This window comes from Sminthopsis crassicaudata, chromosome 5 (assembly GCF_048593235.1).
Source record: "Sminthopsis crassicaudata isolate SCR6 chromosome 5, ASM4859323v1, whole genome shotgun sequence".
In the NCBI taxonomy this organism is placed as follows: domain Eukaryota; kingdom Metazoa; phylum Chordata; class Mammalia; order Dasyuromorphia; family Dasyuridae; genus Sminthopsis; species Sminthopsis crassicaudata.
Window position 1 is genome coordinate 170,146,029 of NC_133621.1, and position 25,120 is coordinate 170,171,148.

The 25,120-nt window shown below is 35.4% G+C and overlaps 1 protein-coding gene across 6 annotated transcripts in view; it reads left to right on the forward strand.

The window, feature by feature from the left end:
- The window catches only part of SFMBT2 (Scm like with four mbt domains 2), a 306,285-nt gene that overhangs the window by 204,395 nt on the left and 76,770 nt on the right, over window positions 1–25,120 (forward strand). For all 6 annotated transcript variants that reach the window (XM_074268736.1, XM_074268741.1, XM_074268739.1 and 3 more), the window contains one exon: window positions 1,006–1,132. In XM_074268736.1, the coding sequence (XP_074124837.1) occupies window positions 1,006–1,132 (127 nt within the window). The remainder of the gene's footprint in view (window positions 1–1,005; window positions 1,133–25,120) is intronic.

Sequence of the window (25,120 nt, forward strand, 5' to 3'; positions counted from 1 at the left end):
TGAAAAAAGGTAGCATAAAGTGCTGGAAAATAATGACCTCAGAGGCAGGAAAAACTGGATTCCAGTTTTGCCCCTGACACAACATGGACGAGTCACTTAGGCCTCATGCAACTTTCTAAGACCACAAGTTAGGAAGGTACCAAGCTTCATTCATAGAGGGAGATGTCTCATGATGGAGAAGTTATAGGTCCTTATCCCTACCCTCAAAATTAAGCCTATAAATGTGTTGTTGTTGTTGTTGTTGTTATTGTCACATCCAAGTCTTTGTGATCCCATTTGGAATTCCAAAGATACTGGAATGGTTTGCCATTTCCTTCTCCAATTCATTTTACAAGTGAAGGAAGTTAGGGAAGCAAGGTTTAAGTGATTGTCCAAAGTCTCACAGCTAATAAGTATCTGAGTCTGGAGTTAAACTTGGGTCCTATTGATCCAAGGGCCAGTGTTCTGTCCGCTCTGCCGCTTGGCTGATGCCAGGAAGGTTAAAATTATGTAAAGCTGTAAAGAAAGTTTTCTGGGGATTTTCAGGTGTTTGGCAGGTGCCTATTTTTTAATACCTTCCCAGAAAATTCTGCAAGCCATTTAAACTCTGTACCTGAACTACAAAAACCTATAGATTCTGATACATTTTTGCTATTGATCCTTTATAAATTAGCTTCTATCTGCAAGCTTTCCCCACCAACCAGGCATCTGATTGGATGGACCTTGGAAATGTACATTGAAAAGAGGTTGGAGGAATGTTTCCCTGCTTCCACTATTTTTTTTTTGGTGTATGAAATGGAGCTGAATTAGAAAAATTGACACATAATAGAAGAAGGTATGAACTCGAGTTAGAAAACCTGCCGTTTAATTTCGGTGTGATTAGATTAGATAATTTCCACTTCTCCTTTTAGCTCTGACATGCTGATAATAGAATGAAAACTTGCGTTATCTCTGCACAGCCTGATTTCTCCATCTTCCCATGGCTTAGTGCATATTGACTCAACATGCATGCTTGATTCCTTTCAGACATCTTTCAGCCGTGGTTTTACAAAGAACATGAAGCTTGAGGTTGTAAACCCCAGAAACCCTGGGGAGCTCTGCGTGGCCTCTGTCGTCAGCGTGAAGGGAAAGCTCATGTGGCTTCACCTGGAAGGTACGTATGGTCCCTAGGGCCTTTTAGAAAATCAGAGCATCATCATGTTGTGTGTGTGGGTATGAATCTGGTTCTTCTCATAGTCTCTCCTCACAGCAATCTTGCCTTTGCTCTGCTTTTTATGCAAATGAGTCTTAAGTTATTCAATATTCTTAAGTAAGTGAAACTAATCAAATATAAATTCATTCTGAGCCTCTCTTCTTAACTAATAATTTCATGAAATGAGATGTTGGTGAGATAATTATGTTTGGAACACAGTGGTCTTTTTGCTTGTATGATCATAAAAGCTAATGCTACAATCAGATTAACATGAGTCACTAAAACTGGAATGTTGGAGTCTTATTATCTAGATAAAATATTTGCATGTTTGCCTTATTTGTTTCCATTATTTTTGCTTCATTATCTTTAGTAAAAATTTTGTTTTGTATTTTCTTTTTTTTTTTTTTTTTGACTTAATTTATTGTTTTGTTGATTGTCTAGTCTTTTTTTTTTTTTTTTTTTTTTTTTTTTATATATATATTTTATAATATTATCCCTTGTATTCATTTTTCCAAATTGCCCCCCCTCCCTCTATTCCCTCCCCCCGACGACAGGCAATACCAAACATTTTACATGTGTTACAATATAGTCTAAGTACAATACATGTGTGTGAATATCATTTTCTTGTTGCACAATAAACATTAGATTCCGAAGGTACATGCAACCTGGGCAGACAGATATAGTGCTAACAATTTCATTCGCTTCCCAGTGTTCCTTCTCTGGGTATAGTTATTTCTGTCCATCATTGATCAACTGGAAGTGAGTTGGATCTTCTTTATGTTGAAGATTTCCACTTCCATCAGAATACATCCTCATACAGTATTGTTGTTGAAGTATACAGTGATCTTCTGGTTCTGCTCATTTCACTCAGCATCAGTTGACCTAAGTCTCTCCAGGCCTCTCTGTATTCCTCCTGCTGGTCATTTCTTACAGAGCAATAATATTCCATAATCTTCATATACCACAATTTACCCAACCATTCTCCAACTGATGGACATCCATTCATCCTCCAGTTTCTAGCTACAACAAAAAGAGCTGCCACAAACATTTTGGCACATATATGTCTCTTTCCACTCTTTAGTATTTCTTTGGGATATAATCCCAGTAGTAGCGCTGCTGGGTCAAAGGGTATGCACAGTTTGATAACTTTTTGGGCATAATTCCAGATTGCTCTCCAGAATGGCTGGATTCTTTCACAACTCCACCAGCAATGTATCAGTGTCCCAATTTCCCCACATCCCCTCCAACATTTGTCATTATTTGTTCCTGTCATCTTAGCCAATCTGACAGGTGTGTAGTGGTATCTCAGAGTGGTCTTAATTTGCATTTCTCTGATCAGTAGTGATTTGGAACACTCTTTCATGTGAGTGGATATAGTTTCAATTTCTTCCTCTGAGAATTGTCTGTTCATATCCTTTGACCATTTATCAATTGGAGAATGGTTCGGTTTCTTATAAATTATGGTCAGTTCTCTATATATTTTGGAAATGAGACCTTTGTCAGAACCTTTGTTTTTAAAAATATTTTCCCAATTTGTTACTTCCCTTCTAATCTTGTTTGCATTAGTATTATTTGTACAGAAACTTTTTAGTTTGATGTAATCAAAATCTTCTATTTTGTGATCAATAATGATCTCTAGTTCTCCTCTGGTCATAAATTCCTTCCTCCTCCACAAGTCTGAGAGGTAGATTATCCTCTGTTCCTCTAATCTATTTATTATCTCCCTCTTTATGCCTAAATCATGGACCCATTTTGATCTTATCTTGGTATATGGTGTTAAGTGTGGATCCATATCTAATTTCTGCCATACTAATTTCCAGTTTTCCCAACAGTTTTTTCCGAATAATGAATTTTTATCCCTAATGTTGGAATCTTTGGGTTTGTCAAAGATTAGATTGCTATAGATGTACCCTTTTTTGTCCTTTGTATCTAATCTGTTCCACTGATCTACCGGTCTATTTCTTAGCCAATACCAAATGGTTTTGGTGACTGCTGCTATATAATATAGCTTTAGATCAGGTACACTTAGACCACCTTCCTCTGAGTTTTTTTTCATTAGTTCCCTTGCAATTCTTGACCTTTTATTCTTCCATATGAATTTTGTTGTTATTTTTTCTAGGTCATTAAAATAGTTTCTTGGGAGTCTGATTGGTATAGCACTAAATAAATAGATTAGTTTGGGGAGTATTGTCATCTTTATTATATTCGCTCGGCCTATCCAAGAGCACTGAATGTCTTTCCAATTATTTAAATCTGATTTTATTTTTGTGGCAAGTGTTTTGTAATTTTTCTCATATAATTCCTGACTTTTCTTTGGTAGATGGATTCCCAAATATTTTATACTCTCAACATTTGTTTGGAATGGAATTTCTCTTTGTATCTCTTGCTGTTGCATTTTGTTAGTGATATATAAAAATGCCGAGGATTTATGTGGATTTATTTTGTATCCTGCCACTTTGCTGAAATTTTGAATTATTTCTAGTAGCTTTTTAGCAGAGTCTTTGGGGTTCTCTAAGTATACCATCATGTCATCTGCAAAAAGTGATAGTTTAATTTCCTCATTTCCTACTCTAATTCCTTGAATCTCTTTCTCGGCTCTTATTGCCGAGGCTAGCGTTTCTAGTACTATATTGAATAGTAATGGTGATAGTGGGCAACCTTGTTTCACTCCTGATCTTACTGGGAAAGGTTGCAGTTTATTTCTATTGCATATTATGCTTACTGACGGTCTTAAATATATACTCCTGATTATTCTAAGGAATAATCCATTTATTCCTATACTCTCAAGAGTTTTTAGTAGGAATGGATGTTGGATTTTGTCAAATGCTTTTTCTGCATCTATTGAGATGATCATATGGTTCTTATTAATTTGATTATTAATATGGTCAATTATATTAATAGTTTTCCTAATATTAAACCAGCCCTGCATTCCTGGAATAAATCCTACTTGATCATAGTGTATTATCTTGGAGATGATTTTCTGAAGTCTTTTTGCTAATATCTTATTTAAGATTTTAGCATCAATATTCATTAAGGAGATTGGTCTATAATTTTCTTTCTCAGTTTTCGATCTACCAGGTTTAGGTATCAGTACCATGTCTGTGTCATAAAAGGAATTTGGTAGGACTCCTTCATCCCCTATTTTTTCAAATAATTTATATAACATTGGGGCTAATTGTTCTTTAAATGTTTGGTAGAATTCACATGTGAATCCATCTGGCCCTGGGGATTTTTTCCTGGGGAGTTGATTAATAGCTTGTTCTATTTCTTTTTCTGAAATGGGACTATTTAAGCAATTTATCTCCTCCTCTGTTAATCTAGGGAGCCTATATTTTTGGAGGAAGTCATCCATTTCACTTAAGTTATCAAATTTATTGGCATAAAGTTGGGCAAAGTAACTCCTTATTATTTCTCTAATTTCCTCTTCATTGGTGGAAAGATCCCCCTTTTCATTTGTAAGACTATCAATTTGATTTTCCTCTTTCTTTTTTTTGATCAAATTTACCAGAGGTTTATCTATTTTATTGGCTTTTTCATAAAACCAACTCTTGGTTTTATTTATTAATTCAATAGTTTTTTTACTTTCAATTTTATTGATTTCTCCTTTTAATTTTTGTATTTCGAGTTTAATTTTTGGTTGGGGGTTTACAATTTGGTCTTTTTCTAGCCTTTTAAGTTGTAAGCCCAATTCGTTAATCTTCTCTTTCTCAATTTTCTTCAAATAAGCCTCTAAAGATATAAAATTTCCCCTTATTACTGCTTTAGCTGCATCCCAAAGATTTTGATATGATGTCTCATCATTATCATTATCTTGGGTGAAATTGTTAATTGTTTCTATAATTTGCTCTTTCACCCAGTCATTCTTTAAGATGAGATTATTCAGTTTCCAATTACTTTTTGGTCTATTTACCCCTAACTTTTTACTGAATGTAGCTTTTATTGCATTGTGATCTGAGAAGAAGGCATTTATTATTTCTGCCTTCCTACATTTAATTTTGAGATCTTTATGTCCTAGTATATGGTCAATTTTTGTATAGGATCCATGAACTGCTGAGAAGAAAGTATATTCCTTCCTATTGCCATTCAGTTTTCTCCAAAGGTCTATCATACCTAGTTTTTCTAATGTTCTATTTACTTTTTTAATTTCTTTCTTGTTTGTTTTGTGGTTTGATTTGTCTAAATCTGAGAGTGCAAGGTTGAGATCTCCCACTATTATAGTTTTACTGTCTATTTCTTCTTGCAGTTCTCCTAACTTTTCCTTTAGAAAGTTAGATGCTATACCACTTGGTGCATATATGTTTAGTATTGATATGGCTTCATTATTTATGCTACCTTTCAGCAGGATATAGTTTCCTTCCTTATCTTTTTTAACAAGATCTACTTCTGCTTTTGCTTGATCTGAGATAAGGATAGCTACCCCTGCTTTTTTGGCTTTACCTGAAGCATAATAGGCTCTGTTCCAACCTTTTACCTTTACTCTGTATGTATCTCCCTGCTTTAAGTGTGTTTCCTGTAGGCAACATATTGTAGGGTTCTGCTTTTTGATCCAATCTACTATCCGTCTCCGTTTGATGGGATCGTTCATCCCATTTACATTTACAGTTAAAATTACTAATTCTGTATTTCCTGCCATCGTATTATCCCCAGCTTATGCTTTTTTCCCTTGACCCCCCTGATCCCCCTCCCCGATATTTAATTTACAGACCCCCCCTTGTGACGCGCAACCCTCCCTCTTTTTTTTTGGATCCCTCCCCCCTCCCTCCAAGTCCCTTCACTTATTCTCCTTTTCCTTTTCCCTTTTCCTCTCCCCCCTTTTAATGAGGTGAGAGAAAATTCTCTGAAAAACAAATATGTTAATTATTTACTCTTTGAGCCTCTTCTGATGAGAGTAAGATTCACACAATGATTCTCCCCCTCACTAAGTTCCCTCAGATATGGTGTATTTTCTATGTCTCTTCCTGGGATGTAGTTTCCCTCTTTTTATCACTCCTTCCCCTTTTTCTGAACCGACCTCCTTCCCTTTACCACATCCCCCTTTTTTTCTTTTATATCAGTAAAATCAAATTATCCTTGAGTATTTTTTATATACTCACAACAGAGTTACAGTTCTCAAGGGTTCTGTGTACCTTTTTCTGTTTCTCTTCAGTCTTGTGGATGTAGATCAAATTTTTTGTTTAAGTCTGGTTTTTTTCTTAGAAACATATAGAATTCCTCTGTTTCATTGAATGACCATCTTCTTCCATGGAAAAAGATGCTAAACTTAGCTGGGTAGTTCATTCTTGGTTGTAGTCCTTGATCTTTTGCCTTACGGAATATCAGGTTCCAGGCCCTTCTATCTTTTAATGTGGAGGCAGCCAGATCTTGGGTGACCCTTATTGTGGCACCTTGGTATTTAAATTGTTTTTTTCTAGCTGCTTGCAGGATTTTCTCCTTTGTGTGGTAATTCTGCAGCTTAGCCACAATATTCCGTGGTGTTCTTTTTTTAGGGTCTATTTCAGAAGGAGTTCGATGAATTCTTTCCACATCTACTTTCCCTTCTGTTTCTATTATCTCTGGACAGTTCTCTTTGATAATTTCCTGTAAAATAGAATCTAGGCTCTTTTTTTGGTCATAGTTTTCTGGAAGTCCAATAATCCGCAGATTATCTCTCCTAGATCTATTTTCCAGGTCTATAGATTTTCCCAGTAAGTATTTGACGTTGTTCTCCAGCTTCTCATTTTTTTTGTTTTGTTTGACTGATTCTTGGGTTCTCTGTGAATCATTCATTTCTATTTGTTCCATCCTGACTTTTAAGGAGTTATTTTCTTCTTTCACAGTTTTTAGTTCTTTTTGTAAATGCCCAATTTCGTTTTTAAATGAATTATTTTGCTCTATTGAATTTTTTTCCATTTCCCTAATTTTTTTTTTTTGAGAATTATTTTCTTTTTCCAATTCAGAAATTCTATTTTCTTGAGACTTTTTTATCTTTTCCAATTCAGAAATCCTACTTTCCTGTGTTTTTTTAACCTTTTCTAATTCACTAATTTTGTTTCCCTGCATCTCCTGTGAATTCTTTATTTTTTCCAACTCCAATTTCAGGACATTGTTATTCTCTATCATAACTTCTCTTTCTTTTCCCCATTTTTCTTCGATCTCCCTCAATTTCTTAAGAGCTTCTTCTAGGAGAGAGTTATGTGATGGGGGGCAGGAATCGTTCCCCTTTAGGTTGTTATCTTCTGAATCTTTGCTGTTAACTTCCTCGGGGTTGGACACCCGCTCTTTCTCTGTATAGAAGGAATCTATAGTTTTTCTAGCTTTTTTGCTCATACTTAAAAAATTCTTTTGGGGTCTGTCCCTGGGGTAGGAAATTATTTACTTCTTTACCAGCTTCCTCCCAGACTGGATGGATGCAGCGGCCCCTGCGCCTGAGCTAAGATAGAGCTCTGGGAGAGAGTTCCCCACCCCCTCCCTGGAAGCGCCTCAGAGGTGATTAGCACTGCTGTGCTTCGAGGGCGTAGAATCGTGAAGACAGCAAGAAGCTCAGCTTATGTGTCCGGGTGGGGAGTGAATGTCTGCAGCAGGTGACGTGAGAAGCCCCTGCGCTCAAAACGGAAGTGTCTGCCAGAAACCACGGTCCCTAGTTCAAAGGTTCCGCTTCTCTGGGACTTCCTGGAGCTGAGTTCCACTCCCTCCAGCTAAGCTAGGCAGTGTGTGTTGCCTTGGGCCGTATCCACCCACTTGTCAGTCTCTTAACTATTCTCAGGAGGTAGCTGAGGCCACACCCCCTGGTGCCGATTCTCTGCTGAGTCACCCCCAGGGTGTGGGGGGGGGAATCTAATCTGAGTTTTAAAATATTTTGGCTTTCTCTTCTGAGCTGCTAAATAATTAGCAGAGAAGAGCCAACAGCCTGTGCCAGATTTCTTTACCTCAGTGGCTTCTCTGATCCCAGAGCCCCTCCCAGCGCAATGGGCGCAGTGTGCCCCTACCCCACCGTCTGTGCTGGTCTCTTATTCCTCCCCTGAGAACTGACCTTTCCTGTTGAAACTCCAGATTCTCTTCAGCTGGTAAGTCGTGCTTCCAGTCCTTGTGGTATCTGTCAGTCCTGAGCTAATTTTGAGACTTAATTTATCTAATTGGTTGTGAGGGAGTGAGGACGTTCACTGAGTCGTGTGTTTCTTCTCCGCCATCTTGGCTCCGCCCCCCTTGTATTTTCTAAAAGGATAGAATGGATCATCTTTTATCTCAAATGTGTAATGAATGGGATTTTAGCTGGACTCTTGCAGGTCTACACAGATCACTCCTTATGTATGCTGTGTGGGGGGGTAGAAACATGATCAGTGGAGTTGGGAAGATAAAGAATTGTGTTTTCTGAAGAGGGAGCACTAATGAGATTTTGGATACCTTAGAGATAAATCTATAGTTTTCAGTTGCCACTTTTCCAGGAGGAAGTAATTAGAATGGATTTGAGCTTTAAAAAACTCACCGACACTTTGTTTTTCCATAACATCTAATATTGTTATTTCAGATACTTAATAAGATAAGTAATACTTCTTGAAAAGAAAATGAAAAAAATTAGCTTGTGTCAGTGTATTGGAATAATCTTGCCTCTCCAGACCTGTGATTTTTATTTTTGAAGGCCTTAGCAACATTGACATCTAAACATAAGGTTTGGAAGTTAGTAAAGTTATCCTTGTCTTTCCTTTGCATCCCCTGTAATATCCCTAGAAAATAAGTCTTAACAGAATCAAAGCTTCCTAAATAGGTCTATAGTTTTCTGAGTCTCATTCCCAGCCTTAATGGAATTTTACATTTTAATGTTGGTTTGGAAAAGGTGGAGAGCAATGTTCTAGGCATTAACTTTTTAAAAGAATTCTATTTATGTTGGCACCATTAGTTCCCAAGAAATACTTTAAAATTCATTAACACTTAATTTTAATGATGGTTGTCATTTGGATTGTAGTATTGACTTTTGTGCTCATGCAATCAATATGCTGCACTTTGAGGTCCGGTTGAATAATATAATAATCCTCTAAAATGTCCAATTTCTCAGGTTAGTACATCTCAAAATGGCATGGCCTGTTAGGGTTAAGCAGAAGAGAGAGAGATTGCATTTTGTTTTCATTACCACATTTAGGACTGAGTTGGCTGTCCTCTGAGAAATAAGATTTCTCTTGTATTTCCAAAACACTGAATTTAATTTGCACTGGGATGAAACATGTATTCCAAGGCTTAAGGTTTGTTTACATTCTTTCTTTGAAAACAAAAATGGTAAAGTTGGAAGCCCATGTTTCATTATTATTTAACACATTATGTTTAAAATTCCTCTGCAGTCATTATTTATTTAGCAGCTTATATTTTCAGAGTGCTTTACAGCTGTTAATTAGTTAACAAACACAGCAGTAATAGTGTCCTGAATTTTATAGGTGGGGAAGTTAACAGAGCCATTAAGATGTTCCTGAGATTCAATTTCAAGGCTTTTGACATTCTATCTATTGCCTCGTCTTCCAGACTCCATAGCCTTCTGGTTTTCAAGTATTTACGAGTAACATCTAGTGTTTATTTAATTTTTCAAGGCGTAATCATCTTGTTTCAGTAGTCTACTTTCGTATGTTCTTATACTTTGGAATATTTCATTTAGCTTTTCTTTAATTATTCCTCATGTTTCCAAAGTATAGTCACTTGCCCATAATGTGAAGTCTGGTTAATATAGAATAATTATACTAGATTTGGAAAGTAGAACTTTCAGCTTCTTAATTCATATATAGGTATTTTTAAAAGAATATCTTTCAATCTAGTATTCTAATCTATTTTTTTTTAGTAAATTGTTTTTTCAATTTTTTCCAATTACATACAAAGATAGTTTTCAGCATTCATTTTTAATTCCAAAATTTTCTCCCTCTTTTCCATCTCCTTTCCCCAAGATGGCATAGTTGAGTACAGAGGAAGATGACAGAAATTATATTGAAAAAAACATGAAAAAGAAATTATACAGAAAAAAAAGAAGCACAAAGGCTTATAGTCCATTTATAAGTCTTGGGCCTTTATATTATACACAATTTCTTGCATGAGAGTCTTGGGAGGTGGTGAAGACCATAATAATGTGATGTTACTGTGAGATAATATCACAAAAAAGTAGTTCGTTGTAAGTGAAAGGAAATGTTTGGTTATTGATGTGGATGTGACATTCAGTTACTTAGATCAGAGGTTAACATCAACATTAGGTCACTGCATACAGTTAGAATGGTTTCAACCTGACACATTAAAATAATGGAAAAATTGGAAATGGAAAAAGAAAAAAAATATCTCAATTACCAACAATTCCAGCAAAAACAAAACAGAGGGAAAAAATCACTCATTGCAACAAGGAAGCATTAAGGGTCCCAAAGCCATATTAGCTATCAGAATGCCAAAGGATAGGACATGGCAGCCAAGGCCTACACTGATTTAGAATATAGATATATATTTACAGAACTTGACAGAGGAATGTTCAGAGACACATTTACTTAATAGTATAATATGAGAACAAGGATAAATCTTCAAAATTTATGGTATAAAGCCAAACCATATAGTATCTTAAGGATATTAGTAGTTATCCTCCAATTAGGATATTGATAAGCTTATGAGAAAATAGAACAAATATTTTATAGCCTATTAATGTTATGTATACTGGAGGAATTTTTTCATTAGGAAGTAGAAATGGTACATAAGAAGTAGTTGGATCAAATTCTGGTGGACATGGCTCAACAATGAGATGATTCACGAAGTTCTAATTGTCTTATGATAGAGAGAGCCGTCAGCACCCAGAAGAGGATTGTGGGGACTGAGTGTGGATCACAACATAGTATTTTCACTCGTTTTGTTATTGTCTGCTTGTATTTTGTTTTCATTCTCCTTTTCCTTTTTGATCTGATTTTTCTTGTGCAGCATGATAAATGTAGAAATATATAGAGAGGAATTGCACATGTTTAACCTATATTAGATTACTTGCTGTCCAGGGGAAAGGATGGGGGAAGGGAGGGAAAAAATTTAGAACACAAGGTTTCATAAGAGTGAATGTTGAAAATTATGCTTATATTTTGAAAATAAAAAGCTTTAATTGGGGGGGAAAAAGTTGGATCAGATCGGGTACACACTGAGGAAGTGTGTAGGTTCTTGGTCTCCAGAATAGCCCCCAAAATGGCTCCACAGCATGGTCCCAAGACATGATCTCTCTGTGATTTGCTAACCAGAGTAAGATGTTGACAGACTTCTCTCTTGTAAAACCATTCACTATTTACTGGTTTAGCTCTTCCTCTATTGTGAAAGCTCTAAAACATATTCCCCATTAGTTACTGGTTTCTCAGGGCACTTAGAATTAAACCACCTGGATCACCTGCATCAGTAGCTATACATTGCCATTGGCAAATGTGTCATCCCCTATTATACTTTTTCCTTGCCCTGGATGAACTTCTCAGATGACAGACTATTTGTTAGGGCAGTGATGGGTGAATGAGAGCCCTCTTACCTCTTCAGAGCTCTTTTATACTTTATGTGAGACAGAATGAATCATATGAGATGACCAAGAATGACTGGCTTGCATTCTGCATTGCGGATAACTCACTATGTTATTTTTTCCTCCAAATGATACTCCTTTTTAAATTTTCCCTAATTTTTTTTTTTGAGGGCTCTCCCTTCCTTTTCAGTGTCCCAACTTCATTGCCCATCTTAACTCTCAGCATTTTCATGTCTTCCCCAAATTTACATCTTTCTCACACCCATCTCTTTTCACTCACATAGCCAGCACCCTCATTAAAACCTTAATCACCTTGTGTAGACTAAATTCCCTTCATTGGTCTTTACACTCTGCTCTACTTCATCTTTTACACACCAGCCTAAGTGTTTTTTCTTAAAAAAGTGATTTCCCAATGTTGGCTGTACTGTCAAACGAGAACTCCTTTCTTTGGCATTTGCAGTCTCTCACAACCTGTCCTCAGCCTACCTTTCTAGCCTGATTATAAATGACTCCAGTTCTGCACTCAGGAACTCAAACTGATCTTGCTGGTTTCTTACACTCAGAGAAACACAATTAAAATTGCCAGACCTCATTAGGAAATTAATGTATGTAAGTGGAAGTACATAAAGAAAGAAAATGAATTTATATTGAGCACTTTCTGCTGACTTGAAGTCAATCCATTCACTTTTGTTTCTGTTTTGTACATGTGAATTTATACACAGAAAAACATAACTCCTGCTGAGAACTTATATTTTCTGACTTTTATGATCTGTTATTTGATTGTTATAGTAATACTCAGTAAAAAAAAAAATCTAAATAAAAAAATAATGCTCTCGGTTAGCTACATTAATTAAATACAGTGAATAATTATTGTCATTTATTTTTTACAAATCTATAGGACATGCATGAAATATTTGTGAAAATAATGCTGTCACTGAAAAAAATATATATGTGTATGTATATATATATATATATATATATATATATATATAATATTATTAGAGAGTAAGAAGGATGGTTGTATAGTTAAGCAATATTTTTTATAATTTCATTTTTTGATCATCTTTTAAAACGTCTATTTCTGTGACATTTTCTGTTGTACATACATTGCTATATTGATACATGCATGTATGCCATTTATATATATAAAATTTGGGGAGTATGTACTCAAAGATATTTACAGATGAGGATGCATAATTAGAAAAGTTTGCTCAACACTGATATAGATCATTATACTCTTGAAAATATCAAGAGGTCTATTTGCAGGATAGTTCAAAGAAAAGATCCCAAAAGAATAGAAAAAATCACAGATGACATAATTACTCTGGATAGGTAATTGAGCGTGCATCAATAATGCTTTTTTTTTTTCCTCACACTATTTGCAACCACTGCAAGAATGATAGAGGTGCATATTGAGAGATACTTTTGATAAAAATGAAAAGGGGAAAGGCAAGTTGTTATAAGTAATTCTCTACAGCAGTTTCTGTGTGTGCAGTGGCTTAACTGACTAAAATGTGCAGCAAATACAAGATTCCATTGTGTGTATTTGTTCATTACAGAAAAGCATTTGATTTGATAGAACAAAGCTCGTCTTTAAAGGATTTTCTATGAAGGGGTCTGTCATACATATGTTAAAATCATACAGTATTCTTTGAGAAATATAGCCACAAAGATATCTTTGTTCAGTGATTCTCTGATTAATGTCGCGCATTAAACAGGGAAATGTACGCTCACCAAAGTTGCTTGCTCCAGTCTTGGAGGAGACTTTGTACAAGGTCCAAATGGAAGAGGGATTCCGTATTGATGATGAAGTATTCCAGATGTTGCTATTGGTGTTATATTTATCGAATCATACCTTTGTAGGGCCTTTTTCATTGAGATCGATGATTAGTCAAAAGAGAGCTTTCTAACAGAACAAACAAAAACTGGGCTTTAAAGGGAAAAAAAAAAAAAAGAAAAGAAAAACAGCTACTAATTATCCTGAGCAGTGGATAAAATACAGGACCTGGAATTAGAAAGTTCAAGTCTGCTATCAGATACTCATTATCTCTGTGACTTTGGGCAAATCACTTAACCCTATTTACCTCAGTTTCCTCATCTGTAAAATGATCTGGAAAAGTGAGATAGCAACCCACTCCAGTATCTTTGCCAATAAAACCCCAAATGGGCTCATAAAAAGTTGTACACAACTGAAATGACTAAACAGCAACAAATTAATTATCTAATTGTCTGTTTAGACTGGACATTATATTCTGTGTTGCTTCTAGAATTGAATAGAAGGAAGAGAGTAGGCTGGATTTTGGAAAAATGTACCTGACTTTTAACAATCTCAATGCAATATTCCATATATTCAATAGTTTTTTTTTTCCCCATGATGATATTATGACTGTGAATCTCGAAATAAAAGAATCCAAGTTGTGGGTGATTCTAAAGCAATAAAGAAATGTATGGTAGGTTTGTGTGTGTGAGAATGAGCTTATTTCCAATAGTAGCCTGTGCATAGGAAGGGAGAATAAGGAGTATCATTGAGGGAATTTATTATTGGAAAAGGAGATAGGCTAGCCCTGTGGTGAGAGGGAAGAATAATGTGATTGACAGGTTTAGTGCCATACTGATGCTATTTTTCAGTATATAAAATGGCCTGGAGTTTGGATTCCATAGTACGTTGAATAAATTTTCAGTGGAGTATCTTTTGGAGAACATTGACCAACCTCAGATAGGATTGATTACTCTAATGCAAGGGGAAACATGTCAGAAGAGATCCTAGATTCATTCAATATAGTCTAAAGCTAGCCTTTATTCTGAAAGGTTTAAAACAACTGAAAAGCTTAAGAAAAATTAGGCCTCTCACCACCCATCACTTAGAAAATAAAAATTCCTGCTGGTCTTTCCTTGATTGTTTGCCCTTGTTTCGCATTTAATGTTTGAAGTGACAGATTAATCATACTTCTCATTAATCATAGCTTCACATTTATTACGTTTTCTTTTCTCAAGTCTGGGTGTGGGCGGGTGGGGAGCCAGTGAAGGTTCATTCTGGTCACTTTGTCACTGTTAAATTATTTTTATGATAGTGGTTTTTCTGATTATAGAGCATTAAAATCACACTTTAAATTTGCAAAGTGGTTGTCACTAATTATATTAGATATTTTTATGCATTAAATTGATTTGAAGTATTTTTACCGAGTAGTTGATGGACCACTTTTAGGTAATTAAAATGATCATTTTGGTATAATGGTTGACTCCTCTGAAGTTGCATATCCTTTCAAGGGCTCGTAAAGGAGCAGATGTTGGAGGGTGAGAAATGAATAACAGATCTGTGAGCCAGGGTATTTTTATTTTAGGTGCATGTTTGGAAATGATTCCAAGCTCTTTCAGAAAATCTTCTGACAGTCATCAAGAACAATTTGTGATGATGGGATTTTGTGTTTGGGAATGGGTTTTCTTTTATGTAAACATTCTGCTTTAGATAATCACTTCTATTATTGTCATCATTGCTATTATCATTATGACTAATATTTACTCTGTCAGTGCCAACAGCATAGTAGCCACATTAAACCAGTCATAGGGGAAAACATCAAGTTGTTCTTATATACATTTCAGATTTCTTTTTAGGGCAAACAGGAATTCTGAAGTTATTCAGCAGACCAGCTTGCCCTTATGATTCCTTATCTTCCTTAGCTGTGAAGTTAGGCAGCTAGAAAGCTGTGTATCTATTGCTCTTGGAGGTCATGTCTCCTGAGAACAAATGCCCCTAGACTCTTTTTTAAAAACTTCATTTTTCACTTCATGCCAGGATCTAATCAGAATTCCATGCCTTGTTCCCTGTGGCTAATGTTTAGGACAGATCATTTCTTTGAAACATTTTTTTTTTTAATAGGTATTTTTAACCAGGACTGTCAGTAGAAAATAGCACAATAATAATATTATACTAGAATAGTTTCTTCTGAATTTTTAAAAATTAGAGTTTCAGAAATAAATCTATTAAAATCTATGTGAGGAAGGAGAAATCTAGGTTTGAATAGCATGTTTTCTTGTGCTGATATTTCACTTATATTTACACTTTCATTTATATTTACACATGACCAGTCAATCAATAAAAACCTACTGTGTTCCAGGGAGGAGCTGCTAAGAAGATAGATAAAAGCACTAGAATGGAACTAGGAAAACCTGTGTTTAAATCTGGCATTCAGATTGACTCTGTAATCTTGGTTAAATTGCTTACCTTGCCAAACCATTCCAGAATCTTTGCCAAGAAATCCCACGGACAGGGTAGTATTGGTGTGCTGTGGTCCAGGAGTCATGAAGGGTCAGACACAACTGAATAATAATGTTCCAGGCATCATGCTCAGCACTGAAGGTACAGAAAAAGGTAAAAAGAGCTCCCAAACTGACGGAAGAAACTATATGAAAATAATTGTATATAGCATACATTGGAAATAATTACTAGAGGGAAGACATCAGAATTAAGAGGGATTAGAAAAGACATCCTGTAGAAGGTGACATTTTAAACTGGGATTTGAAAAAAAAAAATTAAATGAAAGAGATAAGGAAGAGTGAGCATTTCATGCATGGGGGGACAGCCAGTGAAAACGGCCAGACTTGTTCTCCGAAGAGCCAGGGGATCATTGGAACAAACGGAAATCCTTCTTTGAGAAACAGCAAGAAAACCAGTGGATCACAGAATGTGTGTGGAGAAGGGTTTGGGGTATGTACCTATGGATAGATGTGACATTTTACATGATTTGTGAACTTGAAATATTTTAACAATGGCAATAAAAGTTTCATGGCTTCAGAAGTTTTTATTGCATTGTTAAAAGATTTCAAGTTCACAAATTATGTGAAATATCACAGACCACAGTAATTTTGAGGATCCTCCACTTTCATTAGTTTTACCTAATTCAGTTTTCTACCTTGAGCTTTGGCGGGAGGATAGAGTAGATCAGAAGCGGCAGTGAGAGTGGGAGAGAGAAGGGAGATAGAACTGAGTATTACAGAAGCAGAATTGTATGGAGACTGAGGGTCTTGATAGGAATATTTCCAAAAGCAGCAACAAATTAAAGAAAGAGGTATGGGGCTGTAGGTATATACCCAGAACGGTTTCCCCCATATATTTATATATAAATAAATATGTCAGGTGTATTTACATACATGTATACAGATATATTTAGACCTAAATATACGTAGATAACTATTTCTATTTTACTTTGAGACATGAGATAACTTTATCCATGTGTCTTCCTCTCATATACCTTTCACCTTCTGGCACACAGACATCTGACTTCTCTTGTATGATTGATTACTGGCTGTCATTTCCAGTTCTGCTTGAAATACTACTTCTTTCCCCACAGCTCTACCCCTACCCCCTAAATCCCTGATTCTCGATTCACGAACCATGATCAAATCTACCTTGTCTTTATTCCTTGATGGGGTATGTCTGTCTATTCTTCTAACATCCACTCACCCTGTTTAGGAAGACCTATTTACTTCTCCCTAGTCCCTACTATCATTTTAATCTCTCCCTAATTAGAATATATTCTTGTTCCTTGTGGACTTGGGACTACATTTGCTTTTTGTTACTTGTGGCCTTCAGCATTTAGCCTTGTGTTTGAAACGTTGTGTTTGACAGAAATAAATTCTTGTTAATTCATTTATTTTCTTTAGGCCGATTTTCCTTAGGTTATTTATAGGCCAGTGAATTTAACATGCATTGTTCCTTGATGGACCAGTAGTCTCTGGTGATCTTGGCAAGAGGTAGACTTTTCTAGGTGCAAAGAACTCAAATCCATTGCATAGAATTGAGGATCAGATTTGCTGGGTCCCAGAAAGAGATTTGTTTGAGCAAGGAGGTGTATTGTTAGAAATTGAAACAGATCCATCAACCCAATTCTCTAAATCTAGACTAAGTTAGAGAATATTGACCTGAAGTCAATGAGGAAACTTTGCTAAATAAAGTAAATGATGTTGGTACCTAAGCTTGTGGCCAATCCACAATTGTACCTCTTCCTCTGGCGTTCCTGCATAGTGAAGGTGTTCTCCGTGACCATTGTTAATGGTAGGATTGGCTGCAATTGAATCTTCCTCAGGTGTCTACCCTTAGAGGTAATACTAAGTGCCAGAGAGAAAATATGAAGTATAGGGATGTGCATGAAGATGCAAATAAAAATTAGATTGAAAAGCGTAAAGTTTGCAATTTTGTGTGAAATCCATGAAGGTTCAGGGAACAAACCACTCATTTTATTAGCATCCTGGGAAGGGCTTAAAATATGATTTAAATGTATTTTTTTCCCAAATTGGTTTACTAGTCTAGATATATTGATATTTATGTCTAGCAAGATCAGAAAAGTCTTACAATTAAAAAGTAAACTACGTATCCCAGCCAATAACATTTAAGGAAGAGAGGTTTCCATTTCCTTATCCGTAAAATGAGGTAGGAAATCTGGCTTCAAATCTGTGGGTCTGTGCCTACTAATGGAGGTTGGAAAGTCTTGGAGTGGGTCATGTAGGCCAGTAACCATGCAGGAATGAATCAGGATATTTTGTTAAACAACAATAACAACAGTGTGAGGAAAGATCATTGATAAAATTCAGAAAAAATTGCCAGTGAGTGCTGGAGTATCTTTGTGTGCAACAGAATGATCCAAATAGTGGCCCAGCAATCTAAAAGTGTCATAGAGTTTCTTTTGTGAGATTATCGTTATTTGTAGGCCAGTGAATTAACATACATTATTCCTTGATGGAACAGTAGTCTCTGGTGATCTTGGTAAGAGGTAGACTTTTCTAGGTCCAAAGAACTCAAATCCATTGCACTGGACCAGTTGGATTTATATTAAAAAATAAATAAATAAAATAAAAACAAACCTATAAAAACTATTGGGCATCAGCAGGATTTTAGGTTTTGAGGCTTTAGGAGCATTCTTCTCTGCTGTTTAGGACAAAGAGGCATTGTTGGTGGAGTTGTGAAATAACCCAACCATTCTGGAGAGCAATTTGGAAGTATACCCAAAGGCCTTTCAAACTGTCCAAACCCTTGACCAACAGTGACATTACTGAGTCTTTATCCCAAGGAAATCATAAAAGAGGGAAAGGGACCCACAAGTGCAAAATATTTGTAGAATAAAGAATTTGACCTTGCCATTTGTTGGGAGAGTAGGCCATCACAGAATTTAGTTTAATTGTGTATATAATTATGTGTTTGTGTGCATTGATTGGGAGGTGAAATTGGGTATAGAACATTGTCAGACATGATAGATTTTAGTTATCTCACCCTTTGGAGTGTTTTAGATTTTTTGTTTGTGTTTTTGTGACTTGAGTTGCTTGGTTATCCCCAAATGGCCTAATGTCATTAGAGGCCATGATTGTTTCATTGCCCACTGATCTGACTTACATTCATGAATGAAATAGATAATGTAGGTACTGAGTCACTAGACAGCTAGTTAGAAATGTATGTTTCTATTGCGAATAGCTTTATTGGGAGCCAGACTGAAATCTGCCTTTAAGTGGGGAATGAAGATAGTTTGGAAGGTTGAAATTTACTGAAAAAAGGAAACATTTTGCAGCATTGCCATTTTAGGGAGAAAAAACCATATTGATATTAAACATACCTGTAAGCAAATGATAAGAATCTCTCTACCCTACTTATAGTTATAAGTGTTTGCTAGTTAGTCTCTACAAACATCAAAGAACAATTAGGTCACAGTGACATCCTTTTTGAGTAGAAGTGGGAAGAGGAGCTCTGTGTGAATAAATGAAAACATATTCACGAATAATGGGAAAACAGATGTGAAATGCTTTGTTAACCAGAAGTGCTTTATAATTGTTGACTATTATGATGTGTTGATCTGAATGTAATAGAAAATGAACACTTCTAGCACTAATCATACCTATCTTATACAATGGGGCTATGGATATCTTGGATTATTCAGAGTTTGGGAGAATTAACAGTAGATTGTATGATCATGACACGTAGGCACACACCCACAGACCGGTGGGCTTCGAAGCCAGATTTCCTACCTCATTTTACAGATAAGGAAATGGAAACCTGCTGGGATGAAGTGATTTGCTTCATTATCAAACCTGGATCATCCATCTTCAAGCTCACCACCCTTTTCAATGTACTAAATTGCCATGGTTTCAAGTAGTGGTATTAGACTAAAGTGAATTTAGAATTTGATTTATAGGTAATGGTCAACAATTCTGATCTAAGTGGGGACAAAGAGCCTCTTTGGTCAGTCAAAATCTACGTGGTAATTTTTAACTCTGGTCTTTTTCAAAATACAAAGAGCAGAATCCCTCAGATTTACCAGGGAGATATCAGAACTTAGGTTCAGGGGAACCCATTCAGAACTATAAACTTGTTTGGTTATTTACCTGTCCAGACATCATAAAGATTCTTCCAATAAAAATAAGTAAAATGTGTTCTTTAAAAGACAGATATTTGTGATACTATACTATTTATAACTTTTGACTGTAAACTCACAGAGAGGGCAGAGCACAAAGAGCCACGTCTTTTTACTTTATACTTTATAAAGCACTTTGTATCATGAAGCACACAGTTAAGTGCTCATGAAACAACTGCTTATTGATCTTGCAGGTGATTGCAATCAGGAACAAACAGAAGATTTATAACTTATATTTTCAAGATGGCACTTAAGAGTTTATAAATCCTGAGTCTTAAATTTGGAAAGGACCTCAGTGACTATCTATCTTGGTAACCTATACAGAACAAGAATTCCTTCCATCCAGCATTTCCAGCCTTCGGTTTGGAGATCCCTAGCTTGTCCATTCCACAGTTGTTTATATGGCCTTCATTGCTAGTTTCTCCCAATATCAAACCAAAATTTACCTCTTTCTCATTTCCACCTGCATCTTCCTGGTTCTACTTTTGGAAGCCACGCAGAATAAAAAGAATAATAAGATTCTTTTCCAGGCTACGCATTCCTAGTCAATTGAACTGCACCTCTTATATATATATATATATGTTCTTGAAGATAGTTCACTATTCTGGTTGCTTTACTCTAGATTCTATCTTGTTAATGCCTTTCCTAACCTATGGTGCTAAGACATGATCTCAGTATTCCAAATGTGTTTAGAGGATAGAAGAGAGAATTCTGTACAATATGTCTCATAATGCAGCCTAAGATCCTAATAGCTTTTGTGGCTGCTATATCATACAATATCTTCCTTATAATAGGGGTCTAATAAGTACGTCAGTTATTAGTTCATATCCGTGTTATAGTCTGGACCTCAAAATCTTTTTTACATGAACTATTTTTAGACTACCCTCATCGTCTATTTATGATTAATTTTTATTAATTTTAATATTAATTAATTTTAAACTAAATGTAGTTGATATTTGTATCAATTTGTCTGTATAGCTTTATATCTCTACAAATTTATATCTTTACATTTATATTTATTGCATTTCATCTTATAAACTTCCTCCCAATATTCTAGCCTGTTAAGATGATTTTGGATCCTTATTGTTAATCCTCCTAGCTTTGTGTCATCTGAAGATTTAATAAGCATAATTTCCATGTATTTATAGAAATGACTGATAGAAACATTTAATAGAAAAGATTAAAGGGTTTGGTCTCTTGGATACTCCATTACAGACCTTTTCCCGAGTTGACACTAGTCTGTTAATGATTATTTGTCATGTTTGGCCACTGAAACCACTCTAGATCAACATTATTGTATTGCCATCTAGCCCCTATTTTTGTGTCTTTTCCATAAGGACACCATGAGACACTTTGCCAAATGCTTTGCTTAATTTACAGTAAAATAAGTCTTTATTATTTCCCTAAATTACCAGTGTTAAAATTCTCCTATAAAATGGAATGAATTAGTTTGATATGACCTATTCTTGAGGAAATTATATCGGCTTTCAATGATCAGAGCTTTTTTCCCCCCCCCCCCCAATATATTAACAAACCATCTCTCTAATATATGTTCCAGAATTTTTCCAGAAAACAAATATCAGTTCCTTAGCCTATAGTTAATACATTTTGGGTTCTCCTTTCTTCTGAAAATCATCACATCTGCTTCTTTGTTCCTATAACACCATCTTTCATTGTCTTTCAAAGATTATGTGTATCAACTCTGCATTCACATCTGCCAATTCTTTCATTACCCTGCCACATAATTCATTTGGGTCTAGTAACTCGACTAAAATACTTTGACCATCTAATGAGAAGACAAGGATTTATTGGAAAAGATCCTCATGTTGGGAAAGATTTGAAGGCAAAAGGAAAATGGGGATGGCATAGGATGATATAGATGCAACTTTTGGAGAAATATATAATGGCCTTGGATAGACTTGGGAAAATAATATAGTGGAAGATAGAAGGGCCTGGTTTGTTATATAGTATTTGAGATCACAGAGTCAGAGATGACTGGACAAATGAACAACAAAAACTAGAAATCATTGAGGGTACTTCAGGTTCTTGATTCAGTGGCAATTTTAAAAGAAGTCTGTAGGAAAATGCCTCAAGTATTTGACTCAGCTCTAAATCAGAGATCCCTTGCTGTTTCACATTATTTGTCGATGACTAATGATAAAGGTATTGGATACAGGTTTGTCCAATTTGGAAGTAACACAAAACCAACACTAGCGGCCAACATGTTGGATCATTGAGTCAGTATTTAGAAAGATCTAAAGAATTTCTCAGCTTCTTTTTTTTTTTTTTTTTTTTTTTTTTTAAATTTTAAACACTAAATAGCATACCTCAAGGCAAATCACATAGCCATTTATGAGAAATTCAAAGAAGGTGCCAAAAGTCAATATAGTTTCTCCCTTCCCATTCTGTTATCATTATAAGTAAATAAGGCTTCTCAGTTAATAGAGTAGAAAACACCTTATATTATGAATAAGTGATGCAGTTTATATGTTTTTTTTGAAGTTAATGAAGACAAGACCGATTATGTTTCTTTTTAACAAGGTGAAAAATGAGGATGAGCGGATGTGGAACACCTGTCTTACAGCTAAGGAAAGTGCTTTGTAAAAAATAAAGCCTGCAGGATAAGGACTGGGGCTTATGGTTTTAGTGCTGTAGGGAACTCCCTGGGGGAAAGTTTCTATAACAATTCACTTTGGCTTCTCTGAAGCGTAGAGTTTTCCAGCACACAGAGAACTTCTGATTTGTCTAGCCGAGGTTGGACATAGACCATATGTTATCAAAGGCAGGACTTGAACCAAAGCCTTACTTTACAGCTATCCCTATATCCATTCCCTTAGATTGCCTCTCTCTAAGTCTCATTATTAAATTTTCCTTAGCACCTGAACTCTAATAATAAATACTCTTAGTTGCCTTCAACTTTATACATATATGTAAAAAGCAAGCTCTTCATCAAACCTTAAAACACACACACAAAATGTGAGCAACACATTTTTTCCTATGATTATTATTATTCTTACCTCATCCGGATTCCTTCAGATTTATAGACATTCATAAAGGGGAACTTGGACCAAATGAGATAAAAACCAGGATTTTGAAAGGCAGGTCAGTAGATATTAAGAAAATTTCCTTAGGTATGCATTAAATTTAATTGCAATCCTAAATTTCAATATAATAATTTCATTTCTATTATGTTTTTATTTGTAGAAGAAGCAGTATAAATTTGAAATATGCATATATTTTGTGAAGTATTCTTGCAGTGAGCTCCTTAGTTTATAATAAAAAACAGAAATGAAAGGAAAAACAAAAAGCAACTTATGCTACCTAAACCAGTAATGATGCTAGAACATAAAAAATGATCAAATCAGATCAGGTACATTAAAAACAGGGAAGACATGATTGTCAAGTGAAAATTTAAGTTTGCTGTGAAATAAGAGTATAGAAAAAGATGTTTTAGTTAATGTGCAACTTTGAGATTATTTGTGCTTATATTGAACTACCTAGTCTTTTTGTTTTAGGTTAGAAAATTCAAACAATCCTAGAATTTAGAGTTGCCCTTAAGGAAATGGTGATCTAGAGTTAAGGTTCATTTGAGCCATGTAGTGGATTGCGGATATGTTCTATAAAGAGCATTGGTAGATTTTGGCAGTAAAATAACACTTTGCTGATCAGTAGGACAAATTACACTTTATTTTTCAACCTCTAAAAGAAAAAAAAAATTGATTTCATCATAACCTCTAGAGTTCTCTTCTGGCCTAAGCTGGACCTGAAAGTCCAATTTAGTACCAACTGGCTTCTGGTCAATCAAGTAGAGTCAGTCAGACCTTAAGGTAAAATAATTAGATGTACTATAGAGACAATCATTCTTACAGTATTCTAGTAGCTCAGTGTTGCCTTGCTCCCATCTTCTAAAGAGAGACTGCAATTGATCTGAGCTAACAATTATTAGGATGAAGGGTGAGTGTCCAAGGCATTGTACTGTGAGTTGGTCAGATGTACTGTTATGCTGTCATGTTCTGAATCTTATGGAGTTAGAGAAATAAGATGTTCACTCCCAGAATTGGTTTAATGTCAGACTGCCATTTCTAAAGCATATGCTAAGATATAAAAACCGAGTTTTTAGCAACAGTTTTAAGGGACTGCATAGCAGAATCCATGCACTGATGAGATTCAGAGAATTAAAAGTGAATTAATGTTTGGGGAAAAGATTGCACAGGATCTTGAAATGTGAATAAGTCGGGCACTTACATCATATATTCTAGAGTTACCTAAAACAAAAATTAAGATTTTTTTTTTTTTTCTTTTAGTAAAGTAATGCAAGACATCACATGCCTGTTAAATCAACCTGTTTGGGCAGGCAACTAGTTGATGAAGTTAATGCATTCAGCATAACTAATTATATCCCTTTCTGTGACATGCATTATGCCCATTTTTATTAGTAATAATTACCTTTCTCACTTCCTCATTTCTTTTTTTTCTCATTCCAATCCCTTTCAGATTCTGCCATCACCTGTGCTAAGAGGGTTAATATGGTTTTCCCCTTTTATCATTTTTCTACCTAAAGCATTTTCTTTTGATGAAAGGTTCCTTTGATTCTCCTGTATTTATTTCTTCATTCTTCTTTTGACTTTAGTTTCTAATACATTGTATAGAGAGGTCTGAAGAAAGCATGTTCATTGAGCAAGAAACAACAAAATACATGCTTGTGCTCATAGCTGTTGAGGAGCAAGGCAAAGGGATGAAACAAGGCCATTTTTTCAGTTCTTCCGAGGGCCCAGCCAACTTTTCATCATTTTGTTTCTTCATTCCTTTGCATTGACTTTTGCAGAACACATCTAAATTTAGACTTTGTTTTAGTTTCCAAGGAAGTAACGAATAAAGCTAGAATAAATCTGACTCTCGGATTAATATTGAACTGAGTTACAAAGAGAAGATTATGGAATAATTTAAAAAGCATTGAATCAAGGAGTCAGGAGACCCAGCTTCTGGTCCCAGTGCTATCGCTCACTTGTTCTGTGATCATGGGCAAACTCTTTCACCTATCTGACCCTTCCTTCTCTCATCAGTAAGTCAGAAGGGATTGGA